Source organism: Cheilinus undulatus, linkage group 13 (genome assembly GCF_018320785.1).
Source record: "Cheilinus undulatus linkage group 13, ASM1832078v1, whole genome shotgun sequence".
Classification (NCBI taxonomy): domain Eukaryota; kingdom Metazoa; phylum Chordata; class Actinopteri; order Labriformes; family Labridae; genus Cheilinus; species Cheilinus undulatus.
Window position 1 is genome coordinate 26591170 of NC_054877.1, and position 13231 is coordinate 26604400.

The 13231-nt window shown below is 37.1% G+C and overlaps 2 protein-coding genes across 5 annotated transcripts in view; one reads left to right on the plus strand and one right to left on the minus strand.

Annotated features, from left to right (window-relative positions):
• LOC121520550 (collagen alpha-5(IV) chain-like) overlaps positions 1-11634 on the minus strand; it is a 45401-nt gene extending 33767 nt beyond the window's left edge. For 2 of the 4 annotated variants that reach the window (XM_041804056.1, XM_041804055.1), the window contains exons 1-14: positions 11464-11634; positions 8531-8608; positions 7791-8372; positions 6249-6302; positions 4243-4332; positions 4051-4095; positions 3794-3838; positions 3645-3707; positions 3422-3475; positions 3207-3233; positions 2459-2527; positions 2233-2295; positions 2073-2108; positions 254-301 (exon numbers count right to left, since the gene is read on the minus strand). In XM_041804056.1, coding sequence (XP_041659990.1) covers positions 254-301; positions 2073-2108; positions 2233-2295; positions 2459-2527; positions 3207-3233; positions 3422-3475; positions 3645-3707; positions 3794-3838; positions 4051-4095; positions 4243-4332; positions 6249-6302; positions 7791-7886 — 690 coding nt within the window. In that variant the 5' untranslated portion in view covers positions 7887-8372; positions 8531-8608; positions 11464-11634. The remainder of the gene's footprint in view (positions 1-253; positions 302-2072; positions 2109-2232; positions 2296-2458; positions 2528-3206; positions 3234-3421; positions 3476-3644; positions 3708-3793; positions 3839-4050; positions 4096-4242; positions 4333-6248; positions 6303-7790; positions 8373-8530; positions 8609-11463) is intronic. The other 2 variants (XM_041804057.1, XM_041804058.1) reach the window with 2 other exon arrangements.
• LOC121520204 (collagen alpha-4(IV) chain-like) overlaps positions 8490-13231 on the plus strand; it is a 33782-nt gene continuing 29040 nt past the window's right edge. Inside the window, exons 1-2 of the mRNA XM_041803576.1 lie at positions 8490-8598; positions 9373-9415. Coding sequence (XP_041659510.1) covers positions 8558-8598; positions 9373-9415 — 84 coding nt within the window. The 5' untranslated portion in view covers positions 8490-8557. The remainder of the gene's footprint in view (positions 8599-9372; positions 9416-13231) is intronic.

Here is a 13231-nt window from a genome sequence, read left to right on the forward strand (position 1 = left end):
TGACTCACAAAAGGTTCCAAAGACCCGCCAGTGTTTGGCACAAAACTTTATTTTCAACCTTTATTATTAATCTATGCAACCAGGTTTTTTTGTTTATTAATTCCACCCAAAATGTTCACATTTTTTTACTTTAATATTATATAAGTCACATCAAAAGTGTAAAAACGTCTTGTTTGTACTCTGCAAAACTGTTGCATTTGACAAGGTTGTGTTGCCTTTTAGAGCCACCACATGTGTCAAAAAGCAAAAATACCTTTGGACCACGAGGCCCTGGGAAACCACCTGGTCGTCCTTCCTGACCCTGTAGGATGGGAAAGAATTTGTAAGATGTTTGCATAAATAATCATGTCCCTTAGCCTTTCTCAGAAACATGCTCTGTGTTTCTTCCCTGTTTGGTTGTGGTCAGGCTCCTATGTTTACCCCACTGATTATATAAACTTTCACTGACAAGTAGAAATACAGGTTCTTCATCTGATACAATCCTATTAAATCATAGCAGATCATATCCATATCCATACAAAATAGCCTCTTAAATACACAATACAGTATCTTAAGTTGTTGTAAAGTAGTAGTTATGTTGTGTGCCCAGCCACTCATTTGACAAATAGTGCTGTACAGCCCAAAACACTGACCCTGCAAGGAGAGCAAAATATGTCAATAAAGGTGATAGGAAATGTTTTCCCACTTTCCAAGATAGTGTGATGCTACATGAAATCTCAGCTGCTGTGGTACACATAGGATTTTAATGAGTGTTGAGGTGGTCTAATCTTGTTTACTGATTATTTTGTGTTTTATGTAGATCTTGTGAGGGGAAATGCTATTTTGCAGTTATTTTCAGTCTCTTGTCGGTCTGTTCCTTCCAGGCTGAGTTGTCAGGTATAGTAAACCTCTGTTGGGTTTTTCAAAGTAAATGCCTGATGAGTTTGTTTCTATAGTGAGACAACCATACTTTGTATTTTTATCTGATGTGTGTCCGGGGTAGTTCTTCTACTCATGTAAATGATTTAAGAACATCTGATTATAAGAGATATTAGCACATATACAATCTCCTGCCTTTCTCTAGCTCTCTCATTACCGTTTCTTTTCACGCTAGGTTTTGCTACACAAGTTTTTGCCAGTGAAACACCAGTTTTAATATTAAACAGATCTTTTTATAAAAGCTGAGTTCCCACTACTGCATATATATGGACAAAAGCAGCTTTTGTTTCTGCTCCACTGTTCTCTGGTCTAAAATTGTTGTGACTTCCATCAGATACATGATGGGAAACAATCTCAAAGGGAATCTTATTTTGGTCTTGTAGTTTGAGACCCTCAGTCTTGGCAAAATCTTAGTCTGTAACTAAGCCTGTGTAGCTGGGTTCCTGCATTGCCTGGGTTCCTATTCCTACTGTTTCATGGTACTTGATATCTGTGTCTTGCTTGCATACTGATGATGTTCATGATGTCTTAGCTGTGTAGTATGGTTTCATAAGCACACTGATTGATATCTGTGATGTCTTCATTTGCATGGCATCACATGACGTCCATTTTCACTGTATTTTGATGTTGATGAGTTATTATCTCGTCCATATTTTTGGTTAGTTTCTTCAAGTGTTTGAATTCTGCTGATGTTGTTTGCATGTCACGTTCTGTTTGGGTTCGTTGCTTTGTTCTCCTGTTTGCTTCTGCATATGTCAAAACACTTTGTAAACCCATGTTTTTAAAAGTGCTATATAAATAAAGTTATTGCAGTTATTAAAAACTCAGCTACTTGCTGACAAATAGTTTTTAGATGTGCGAGGGTCTCAAATGTTAGTCTCTCTAAAGTCTTTAAAATTTTTTTATCAAAGTCCTCTGGTGTAAGGCCAGTATAAAAATATTCTAAAACTACAAATGGTAGAAACAACTAAAATATGACTTAAACTAACACACATTTTATCCATCATACTAAGACTAAGATTAAAAATAGCTGTCAAAATTAACACTGGTCGTCATGCATCATATCTCTTATCATAACATACACAAACAAATCACAATGTAAAGGGTGCCTACCTTGTATGTACATGCAATAATACTAATTACACTGGTATTACCTTCAAACCTGGAGGCCCTGGGTGTCCAGGAAACCCCTGTTTATAAAAGGAAATCAAGACAGTAACACATCAAGCATCAAAAAAAAAAAAAAAAAAAAAAAAAAAAAAAACTTTTCCAGTCTGCTGTGTTTGTGTAAGGTAACCAAAAATCTTTACTAACAGCAGAGCCTGTTGGTCCAGGGCCTCCTTGCTGTCCATGCTGTCCGCGGACACCTTGATAACCCTGAGATATAGGAAAAGATTCTTCTGAATGTATAAACAGTTATATGTAATGATTAACCCTAACAAATCATTAGATTTTTCGAAATCTTCTTAAAGTAGACTTTCTCCAACAGCTGCTATGTACTAAACAAATGTAGCATAAGTAAACACATCCTCATAGTTACCTGCTCTCCTTTCCTCCCAGGTGGCCCAGACGGCCCTGGTGTTGAGTGCAATGACAACGTGGATTTCCCCTGGGATAAAAAATTTTGTCTCACTGAGATTTCAGAAGTTGCATTTGCTGAATTGAAAGTTAAAATACCATATAACTGCAGTATGTGAGAAAATTACAGGGAAGAGGCTGTAATATTCTACCTGACTTGCATGCATGTGCTCAGAACTACAATGAACATTTTAGTATTCCTATGAGTGCCTATCAAAAAATATTTGATGAATTTCACTTCTTTATCACAAAACCAGCTACTAGATATTAAATAACGTTGCAGAAAGTTTTGTACAAAGAACTTAAAAAAAAGAAGTTTTAAACAACAACTTAATCCCCTTGCAGGCTTTGCCCAACAGAGCAGATTTGTTCATTCTCATATCAGTTTCGTGAGTCAGTATATTTTTAGTTGCACATAAAAATGGAAAAGACAAGGGGAAAAACACACACACACACACACACACACACTAAAAGGAAGTCCAAAACAACTTATTGGTCTCACATGGACTCAGTACAAAATTAGCTCTGGGAGCTCAGGGAGGCAGAGGGCAGCCATTTAGTGCTATGTCATGATATTGTTTGTACCTGATGCATCAGGATCCTGTTAATAAACTTCTTAAAGACAGTAATTGCTGAGGAATTCTGCAGTTTCATCCTACAAAAATACAAAAACAACCGGCTGTGGGAGGGCACAGTGTATGTTTTATTACCTTAGGCCCACGCGGACCTGGTCGACCCTGAAAAGCAAACACAAAGCAAATATAAACATGTCCATTACTGGTTGTAAAGATAGCGCTTAACTAGGAACGGTGTTTATCATTCAATGGTGTTATCAAAAACATATCAGAAAACTGTATTTGTATAACTAAATATTCCAACATTATTTTACTGAACTTGTATTAATTGTTATGATTTTGTGTCTTACTGGTGGTCCATCTATGCCATGGTCACCGGGAATACCAGGAGGTCCATCTTCTCCCTAAACAAATATAATGCAGTCAAATTATGACGCAACTGATCAAGTTCATTAAGAAAAGAAAAAAGTGGGATTAAAAAGCTCCATACTCAAACATCCCTTTTGCGCTCATCTGAGCAACAAGCAAAACAATCTTTTTACAACACAGTGTCTAAATGTCAAATCATCTTACATCTGTGCCATTACAGCCTGGGGCCCCTGGGAGGCCTGGAATCCCTTGCAAACCTGGGATACCCTAAAATAAAGTATTAGCAGAATATGTTGATATATGCAAGTACTCATGCAGGCTAACAAAAATGCATCAGAGAGTATTTTTCTTACAGGTGCACCGTGAGACCCAGCAAATCCGTCTTTGCCCTTTGGCCCCTGGAATCATAAAAGCAAAACAAGTACACTTTTTTAAACACCTGGGAGCTACCAGGTATTTACAAAGTCTACTATAACATTTACGTTCTGTAAAACAAACATATGCTGTACACAAGTCATTTCCAGCATGACTCCCATTTAACACCTAACAGATGTTGGATTAGATTATCTTAGTTGGATTAGATTGGGTTAGATTAGAACAATTATCTTACCGGATCGCCTTTTGGTCCCACTCGTCCTTCAGGCCCAATGTTGCCCTGTGAAACAAACAAACCTGGATTAAGTCTGCTGATTTATGCAAGGATTCTTTGTCAAATCTGCACTCAAACTAAATCAAAGTTGCCCTCTGACACAATAAAAATTGTATTTGATTGCACACAAAAATAAAAATGAAAGAGTTATACCTTTGGTCCCATAGGTCCAGCATGTCCATCAGCTCCTGGACGCCCTACTGTCCCCGGGGGACCCGTGTCTCCTGGTAAACCTCTCTCACCCTGTGTGTGAAAGTGTGTAGATGAGAGAGAGGTGGAGGCAAAGAAAACAATCAAGAGGACAGATAAGTCATAACTGACAATACTCAGGGATAGAGATGTTATTTCAAATTTCATTCATGCATACTGACGTTCATAGCTCCGATGCGTGTTAGCAGATAAATAAGCTTTTATAGATAGTAAGTCAGTCCTTGTGGTTAAATAGAAAGCCTTTATCATTATTGTATCAGGATCAAATGAAAAAAATAGAGTCTTGTCAGGAGGCAAAAAGACAGTAAGTGACACTGACATCTATTGACAACTGTGCATGCTTACTGACATAACTATCCATAGCCATCAGATATATTTATTCAGTATCTTAAGCCTTGTTTTTTTTTTGACTTGTGAACCAGAATTGTCCAAAAAGACTGACAACATTGGCTCAGGCTAGTCTATTATCAGTGCTTTCATTAATTTCATACATACAGTTTTTCTGATCAAGAGAGAGTATGACCTCTACATTAATTATGAGCCTTCATACGTGTTTTTGATATTAACAGTACTGATCTGAAACGAAAAAGCTGGTCTCTGTTAACAAGACTAATTAAGAGGACTGAAACCAGTGTAACTAAAATATGACTATCATTGTTTAACAACGGCTTTATTTCTGTGAGGGAGGTAGGACTACGTAGAGCTGAAAGAGATCTTTGATAGTAAAAACTGAGAGTAAAACTCTCCATTTTTCATTATTTTATTTCATTTATTCATAAACCATTGCTATTTGTCGCCTTTTACATCTGTCAGTAGATTTTACCACATTTTTAAAGCAATAAAAAGTTCAAAAAAGATTTGGACTCTGACCATTCAGTGTTAAATGAAATTAAAATGATACAGCATTTTTTATTTTCATTCCCTGGAAAATTGGGATTTTGGAGATACAAGGTTTTGGCCTAACACCAGCATTATGCTTATTTGCATCAGTTCTGTTCAGGCTCTGATACCAATGTAATTTTTAACTCAAAAAGACATGTTATGATAGTCTGCTGTATTAGTGGTATAGAGTTAAACCGATAACAAACTGGCAACTGGTTGTGATTCAGCACTTTTTAAAATGTAAACAAATTAGGCTTCTCTACTATGAAAAGTCTACTTTACTCTTTCTTCATAAGGGTTGATGAACAGAAGCATTCAAGTAAACACATTTGGACCTAAGGTTGCCTAGAAGAACAGCCTCTAAAATCTTCATATTGGTTAAAAACAATCTCCAAACCTGAGTTTTCACAAGTCCTTATTTCTTATAAATGACACTGAAAAGTCATCAAATAAATTTAAAAAACACAAAGTGAAAGCTTTAAAACCTTAGCTTTACCGATAATTAATTGCCTTTGCTCTACAGTTTAACATCAATCAACCAAATCTTCAACTATTAAAGTAAAAATCATTGAATCCTCCTCTTCAAACAGGTCCTTCCTCCACTGAGGCTTGGCTAATGGGTCTGCAGTTACAGCACAGTCTGGGTTGTCACTATTGTTGTCCTCATTATCTAAAATACCACTGTAAGTGGCTTTAACCTCGCTCAGGTTGTCTGCTTTTGTCTGTGTCACTGCTCAACTTTGAAAACGTATTCTTCCTTCAACTTTTAACACCAGGGAAGCTAAAGAGGTCAAAGCCAAAATCTGTCTTCTAGCGTGTATTTCAACAAGTCCTATTTGGCATGTGTCTTTAAAAAATTATGAAATCATCTAAAGCAGAAGGACCGCTTCAGGTCTAAATGGTAGAAGTTCACCAGCATTCCACCTGGTCTTAAAGTATACACTCCAATGTTGCTTCTGGCCTTAATGGGTTAAGAAAGAAATGAAGAACTGAAATGCAACATGCAGAAACATGTCTTAGTAAACCACATAACTAATGTTCTCTCAGAAAATAGATGATCTACTCACCCTGTTGCCTTTTAATCCTTCACAGTGGCATCTTGAGTTTCCATTGCACACACACTAAAACAAATAACAGTGTTCAATATCATTTCTTGCCCATCTGAACTTGAACTAGCCCTCCAGAATAAAAGTCATGGTATGCAGTCCTCTGATTTCTGTTATCTAAACTGTGTAAAATGCAATGCATCTTTTTATAAACAGTGTTTACAATTTGTTAGTCCATGGTAAAGAAAGTTCACTTTCAGGGGAACTTTTGAGGATTTATGGAGGCAATTTGGCCAAACAGCATCTATAAGTCTCCAGTGTTGAGGGGCGTTTGTCTCCTGTGTTTCTGTTCAGCACAGAAACCTTTAATTTGAAGGCTGTAAACATTACTGCTTTGCTTCAGAGGAAAAGGTTAATTGATGCCAACAGAGTTATAAGGTTGAGCTACAGGAAAAAAAGGATAAGATGAGCTTAGCAGCCTGTCTTTAGACTCAATTAGAAAGCAACAATAGGCTACCAGCTCCTAAAATGCTGACCCATTTTCAGCTTATGTAAAGAAATGTTTACAATTCTTCTACTCTCACAAAATGAGGGGAGGTCCTTTATTTTATACCTTATGCCAGGTGCTTTAACAGCAGCCTTCTCACTGTTATGAATTTAGTTTCAAAGTCCAAATGACAATGATCATCAAAGAATTTTCACAATATCTTTGTCCTGCGAGGAGGGTTTGTTTTATTACCATCACTATAACAGCATCAGAGGTACAACAGCTTCACTGTTAATAAACTCTATTACCTTCATCATTTCAGTTTAGTAATTTACACCACTATTTATACAAAAAACAGACTTTAACTAATGAAAAAATCTGACAGCCAGCCTTATTGACCGCTTGTTTTTCCTTTACATCCTGTCCCTTTTCCATGACCTTCTTATAAAAAGGCCCACCAACATAGTCCACTAAAAGATACTGTATACAATGAAGTCCACATGCAAGCAGGCTGCAAAAAGCATGCTCCTCCTCAGAATACAAGATGTTTGCAGATATGCATAGACACTAGACTCACACACTACAGTTGCAAATAAACCAAAGGTTTGTGTATCAAAATTAAGTCTGTGAAGAATGATGGTGGCAGCGTTAGATACAACAGGAAACATACTGTTATGGAAGGATGTTTTTTCATTTATAAACAACGATTAAGTGGGAGAGTTTACAGCAAATTAGAGGTATGTTAGAAAGAAATGGATGCTATTGATTAATTGTGAATCTATGATCTGAAAAGGCTTTAAGAGCGGATCTGCTGAGCTCTTTCCCCGAAAATCTTAACTACTAGCCTAGAAACAAACTCTAAAATGCTGTCAAATATAGAAGAAGTAACAGGCATCATTGTGATCTTTAAAAGACTGCAAATAAGGCTGGATCCCAAGTGTAAACTATGCAAAATAAAAGCATGAATGAAACAAGAACAGGCAGCACCTCTGCAGAGTTATTGCTGCTGGATGGATTAAATTAGATATTTTTATGGCATAATATTATGTCTGCAAAGAAAACATGAAATACCTTACATTATTGGCCTTTGTGCTGATCAGCATCACAGCAAACAGGATCAGAGAAACTGCAGAGACAGGCATCCTCATGGTTTTTCCATCCGCCGAACACATTAAAAGCTCAGGAGTTATTTCATATCTTTTCAGCGTCCTCCTCGATGGCCTGCCTTCACTTTAAATCAATCCACCGCTGCACTATGGGCAATGTTGGGTCATGGGTTTGGTTAAATTAAAGCTCTCTAACTGCGTGCAAGTGGCTTGATAGATAGGACAGCCCAGAGAAGATGTTTAGTTTGACCCTGAAGAGGGAGGCGGTCTTCTTTCCTGATGTGGTCAACCCCCATCATCATCACTGTCCTCATCTCAGTCCCATTTCTTACAAACAGTGGCAGTCATTCTGTTTAGTTTTACAGATACAGGGGCCAAGAGGTTAGGGCGAAACGTGCTGGAGACGCTCCTGCTTTGGATGGATGGAAGTTTAAATGAAGACCGATTTGAGCTTCTGTATGTTGGTGAGTTTCTACAAGTTTTTAATTCATGATAGGCTGCTACCTACAGGCTCCATGGGATGTATGCTGTAGGTGATATTCTCCAAATATGCTTTAATCATAGAATAATTTTGTTACAGTATCTTAAATGCATGCATACATTTAATGTCAAAAGATTAAATTCAAATGACTAATTTAACATCAACTGGCTCATAGCTAATAGGTTTCCTTTATCCCACCACAAGGGGCAGCACTGAGGCCAACACTCACCTGTCAGGGAGACTAAAGAGAGGAGACATGGGATCCTCTGTTACTTCTGCAACTTTGTGGCCCCTCATGTGAGTCCCTCTGCAATGATATTAATAATTGCATGGTTAAAATAAGTATTAGGGGGATTGTATTTAAGGTTAGGTTGTTACATCTCCAGTAGCAAATGCATTGGTTGATGTTACCAAATAACAGCTTATTTTGATGATGCTGTAATGTGTGATAACCTTTCACATCACACCATAAGAAAATGAACATTCATTAATCCTTTTACCAGAAAAAAAAAAAAACACAAGATCTGGTGATTCTGGTAGCTAATGCGATATATGTTCAAAATCTGCTTTTGCTGTGTACATCAGAGGGGGAACACTGTACATATTACTGAGTAATTTTCCACTGAAAGTAAATTATTTGTGAAATCTGTTAGGTATGTTTTAAAGATTTAATTGTATACTTGGCTTTTCTATTTACCTGAGTGCAAACATTCCTCTTACATGTTTACTGCAATATTCAACAAGTCTGCTAACTTGCATTCCAACATGTAGAATCTGCATAAAAACAGACTTCCACCGCTGCACTAATGTACACAGTCGCACTCACACAGACGGCGGTGTCAGCTGTTATATGATGAGTGCCTGGAGAGACCACATTCTTGATGTTTCCTCTCATGACAGTAAGCCAGAGTTATGAGCTGTCCAGCAAGCACTGTAGTTTACATTGCACCACAAAAAGTGTATGTTTTTGTTACACAGTTTATGTGTTGGACGTTTATAGGTCTCTGAAGGAAACCAGTAGCTCAAGTTAACTGAGACTGAGATTAATTTTCTTTTCTTACATATTCACAGGTGGCTCCTGATTCTGACAATCTTGGTGCAGAAACTCATTGCAGTAAGACTTTTCTTTCTAAGTTTTCATTAAATACATATGTAAGGTGGAATATTGTGTCTCCACAATGGTAAATTTACATAGATATTCTTTTATTAAAGCATTAAGTTCTCACTAAAATGAGCATTATTTTCACTGCACCTACTTCTCAATGCAGTGAGACATTTGAAACCGGACTTGTGCCCCATTACTTTATGTGTCCTACTGCGATTATTAATTTCATTTTTTTCTTGAATACAGAGTCTCTGCAGCATCTTAAAAAGGATTTAAAGTTGATAAATCAATTTTGGGAAAATTAATGCTTTTAAAAAGTATTAAAAAGTCTAACATGACAGTCCATAAGGTCTTAAATTTGGTAGCATTTCATTTACATATTCATGAAACAGATGTTGGCTTTTTTCCTGCTTTTGTTTTTATACATACTTAAGACATATTTCAATGAATTCAGATGTGCCAGTATTCCCTTTTTGTATATTGAGCTAGAGCTTTTCATCTGCAACAGCAATGTGATTTCTACACAGATACATTGACTATAACTATAGCTTTCAGGCAGCTTTAATACAAAAATCACACCTTGATCACTTTATGGTATCAAGCTGAAGTGTTTTTTTTCTCCTATTCTGATCCTAAAGTACACCTAGAAAGCTTAATTTACATGCTACAACAAAAAATGCTATGAGCTTTTTTTTTTTTTTTCTTTTTAGGATTTATTTTTAGACTTTTTGACTTTATTAAAAAGATAAGACTGAGGATGGAACCTGAAAGAGTGTAAGATCTAGGCCATCTGCATCCCACTACCAGCATTTTTCTTTCTATATTGTCATGTTTTTATCTTACAATCTGCCCAAAAATATACAGTATGTGGCTGTGCTTATGAAACGGGTAAAAAATTGAAGACCTAACGGGGTCTTTAAATGTATGAAGAGAGTCTTGATGAATGCTAAAAAGTATCAACTTTAAGATTCTGATTTTATGTATAACCTGGAAATATTTGCAAAAAGTCCTACTTTCCTTTGTATGTGTTTATCAGATTAAAAATGAGAAAGAAATCAAATCATCCTTCTCTTGAGTACAACAATTCGACATGAATGAGTCAAAACAACAGCAGATATTTTTCTAAATTGTTCAGCCTTAGTCTAATCCACCAGATATTATATAGAGAATGATTCGTTGTTTGATTGTTGAGAAATGCACAAGATGAGGAACTTGGAAAATAAACACCTTTTGAATCACATTCGCAATATTGAGGGAAAATCACAAAAAGGTTAATTTCCAATATTTTTCAGCCCTAGTCTGAAGTAAACACATTCAACTTTCACTGTATAGGGCCAGGTTTTTTACACCATGTCCATTACAAGCTGGTACAGTTAATCAAGTGAAGGCCATGTTATAACCTATGGCCATGCATTTATGGATATAGGGGTTAACACCACCACTTCTTACTGTGCACCCTTAAAACTTGCCATAAAGCGGAATCAACACATGTAGGCAAAGCTGAGGATTTCAACATTTGTTTGAATGACTGATTATGTGCATTAAACGTGTCATACTTTAGATATTTCAGTGTGCTCATCATTGCATGGCAAGGTTATTATTTCTTTCAAACTCAATCTGACTGCCAAACAGATGCTCTAAAAATACTGAGTATTCTCGGTGCACTTGCTACACTTTATATCTTTTACTCTGTATGTTTAAAACAGTGTCAACTCTAACATAAAGCATTATTGTGTACTGTACTGCTGTTTCTACTGTTCACCACAGATATCCTGAGATAGTCCAGGCGGGCTTACTGTAAACCTGTAATGTTTCACAGAGGCACCCCTTGGTCTACAGCTTCATTACTGCTGCTAATAAACGAGCAAAACCTTTGATACATAAAGTAAGGAAGGTACATAAAAAAATGAGGGAACTGCCAATGGGTCATATTCATAGTGCAAAATTTGGATACCGTGCAAAGAAAAGGCAATCCAGCGAGCTTTAACTAGTGTTTGAGCAAACATACCGAATCTTTTCAAATGACTTATTGCATTATATAATAAAACATCTCCTACCTCTGTGGAGCTGGGAAATAGTAGCAGACAGCTCACAACATAACGCTCAACGCCTGAAAACGGTCACCTGTCCAATCATAGCTCATCAAACCTTCGCAGCTAAGCTAATGCAGGTTAAGTATTAATGCGGAAACAAATAAAAACACGTGGATCAAGATAAGTGCCAGGGATTATAATTTCAAGCCTAGGTAAAGTAAACAATTGCAAATTTTTGGAACTGTTCATTTTGTTTAGCCTGTTTATGGTGGCGTTAAAACAGCTAACGTTAGCATTGTGACAGGAGGATATGCTTCCGGTCTGAAAATGGGTAATCAACAAAAGTAGATTCACGCTTCCTTGTAAGCACAGTCTGCCTAAGTTGGGCATTCAGAGTATATTTAAGATTGAGTAAACTTTAAAAACTCAAAACTAAAGAAAAGGTTATTTAATTAATTTATGGACATGCATATTTGAACGTTAATAGCCAATAGATTCTTGCTTGTACACTATCAATGACTTGTAAAGTGTGAGTTACCTAGGCCTACAGGTGCATCTCAAAAATGAAAACATCATGAAACATTTGATTTTTTTCCCCTGTGATTTATTTCGAGAGGTAAAACTACCGCGCATTCTAGATTCATCATTACAAAGTGAAATATATCTGACTGTATTGTTTTAATGTCAACAGCTTGCAGCTTACAAAAATCAAAATTTCACTATCTCAATATATTAGAATATCCCAAAACATCAGTTCAAAAAAGGATTTATTATACAGAAATGTTGATCTTCTGGAAGATTATGCTGTTTCTGGTAGTTTTGGCTTCATTGTGGGCAGATGCCAAGTATTGCTGGAATAGGAAATCAGTATCTCTATAAAGCTTCTCAGCAGATAAGCATGAAGAGCTCCAAAATCCCCCTGTAGACAGCTGACAGCATTGACTCTGGACTTGATAGAGACCAGTGGACAACCAGCAGCAGATGGCATGGCACCCCAAACCATCACTGCCTCTGAAAACCTCACACTGGGTTCCAAGCACCTTGGATTCTTTGCCTGTCTGATCTTCCCGCAGATTCTGGGGCCTTGATTTCTGAATGAAATTTCAAATTTACTTTCATCTGAAACAGGATTCTGGACCATTGAGCAATGGTCTAGTTCTTTTTGTCCTAACCCAGGTGAGACACCAATAAGGTTGTCTGCGGTTCAGGCGTGGCCTGACACTTGGAACACAACACTTGTAGTTCATTTCCTGGGCCCATCTGTGTGTAGTGGCTCTTGATCCATTGACTCCAGCCTCCGCACACTCCTTGTGAAGCTCCCCAAAGTTCTTGATTCTGCTTTGTTTGACAATCCTCTGAAGGCTGAGCCCATACCTGTTTCTTGTGCACCTTTTCTTACCACACTTTTCCCTTTCAGTCAACTCGCCATGGATACTCTTTGATACAACACTCTGAGAACAACCTGCCCTTACAGCAGTGATCTGTGGAATTCCCTCCTTGTGGAGGGTGCCAGTGATTGTATTCTGTACTATAGTCAGGTCAACAGTCCTCCCCATGATTGCAGGTGTGTGTACTAAACCAGAGTGAGAGAATGAAGGCTTCGGAAACCTTTGCTAATTGCACTTTTCCACAATATTCCTATATTTTGAGACAGTGGGTTTTATTTTGGATAATATTTTGCTTTGTATGAAATCAGTCTAGAATGGAGATTTAGGCTAACTTTTTGAGGTAAATCATTGAGGAAAAAAAGACCTTTTAAATGATATTCTATTTTTTGTGATGCACCTGTAGG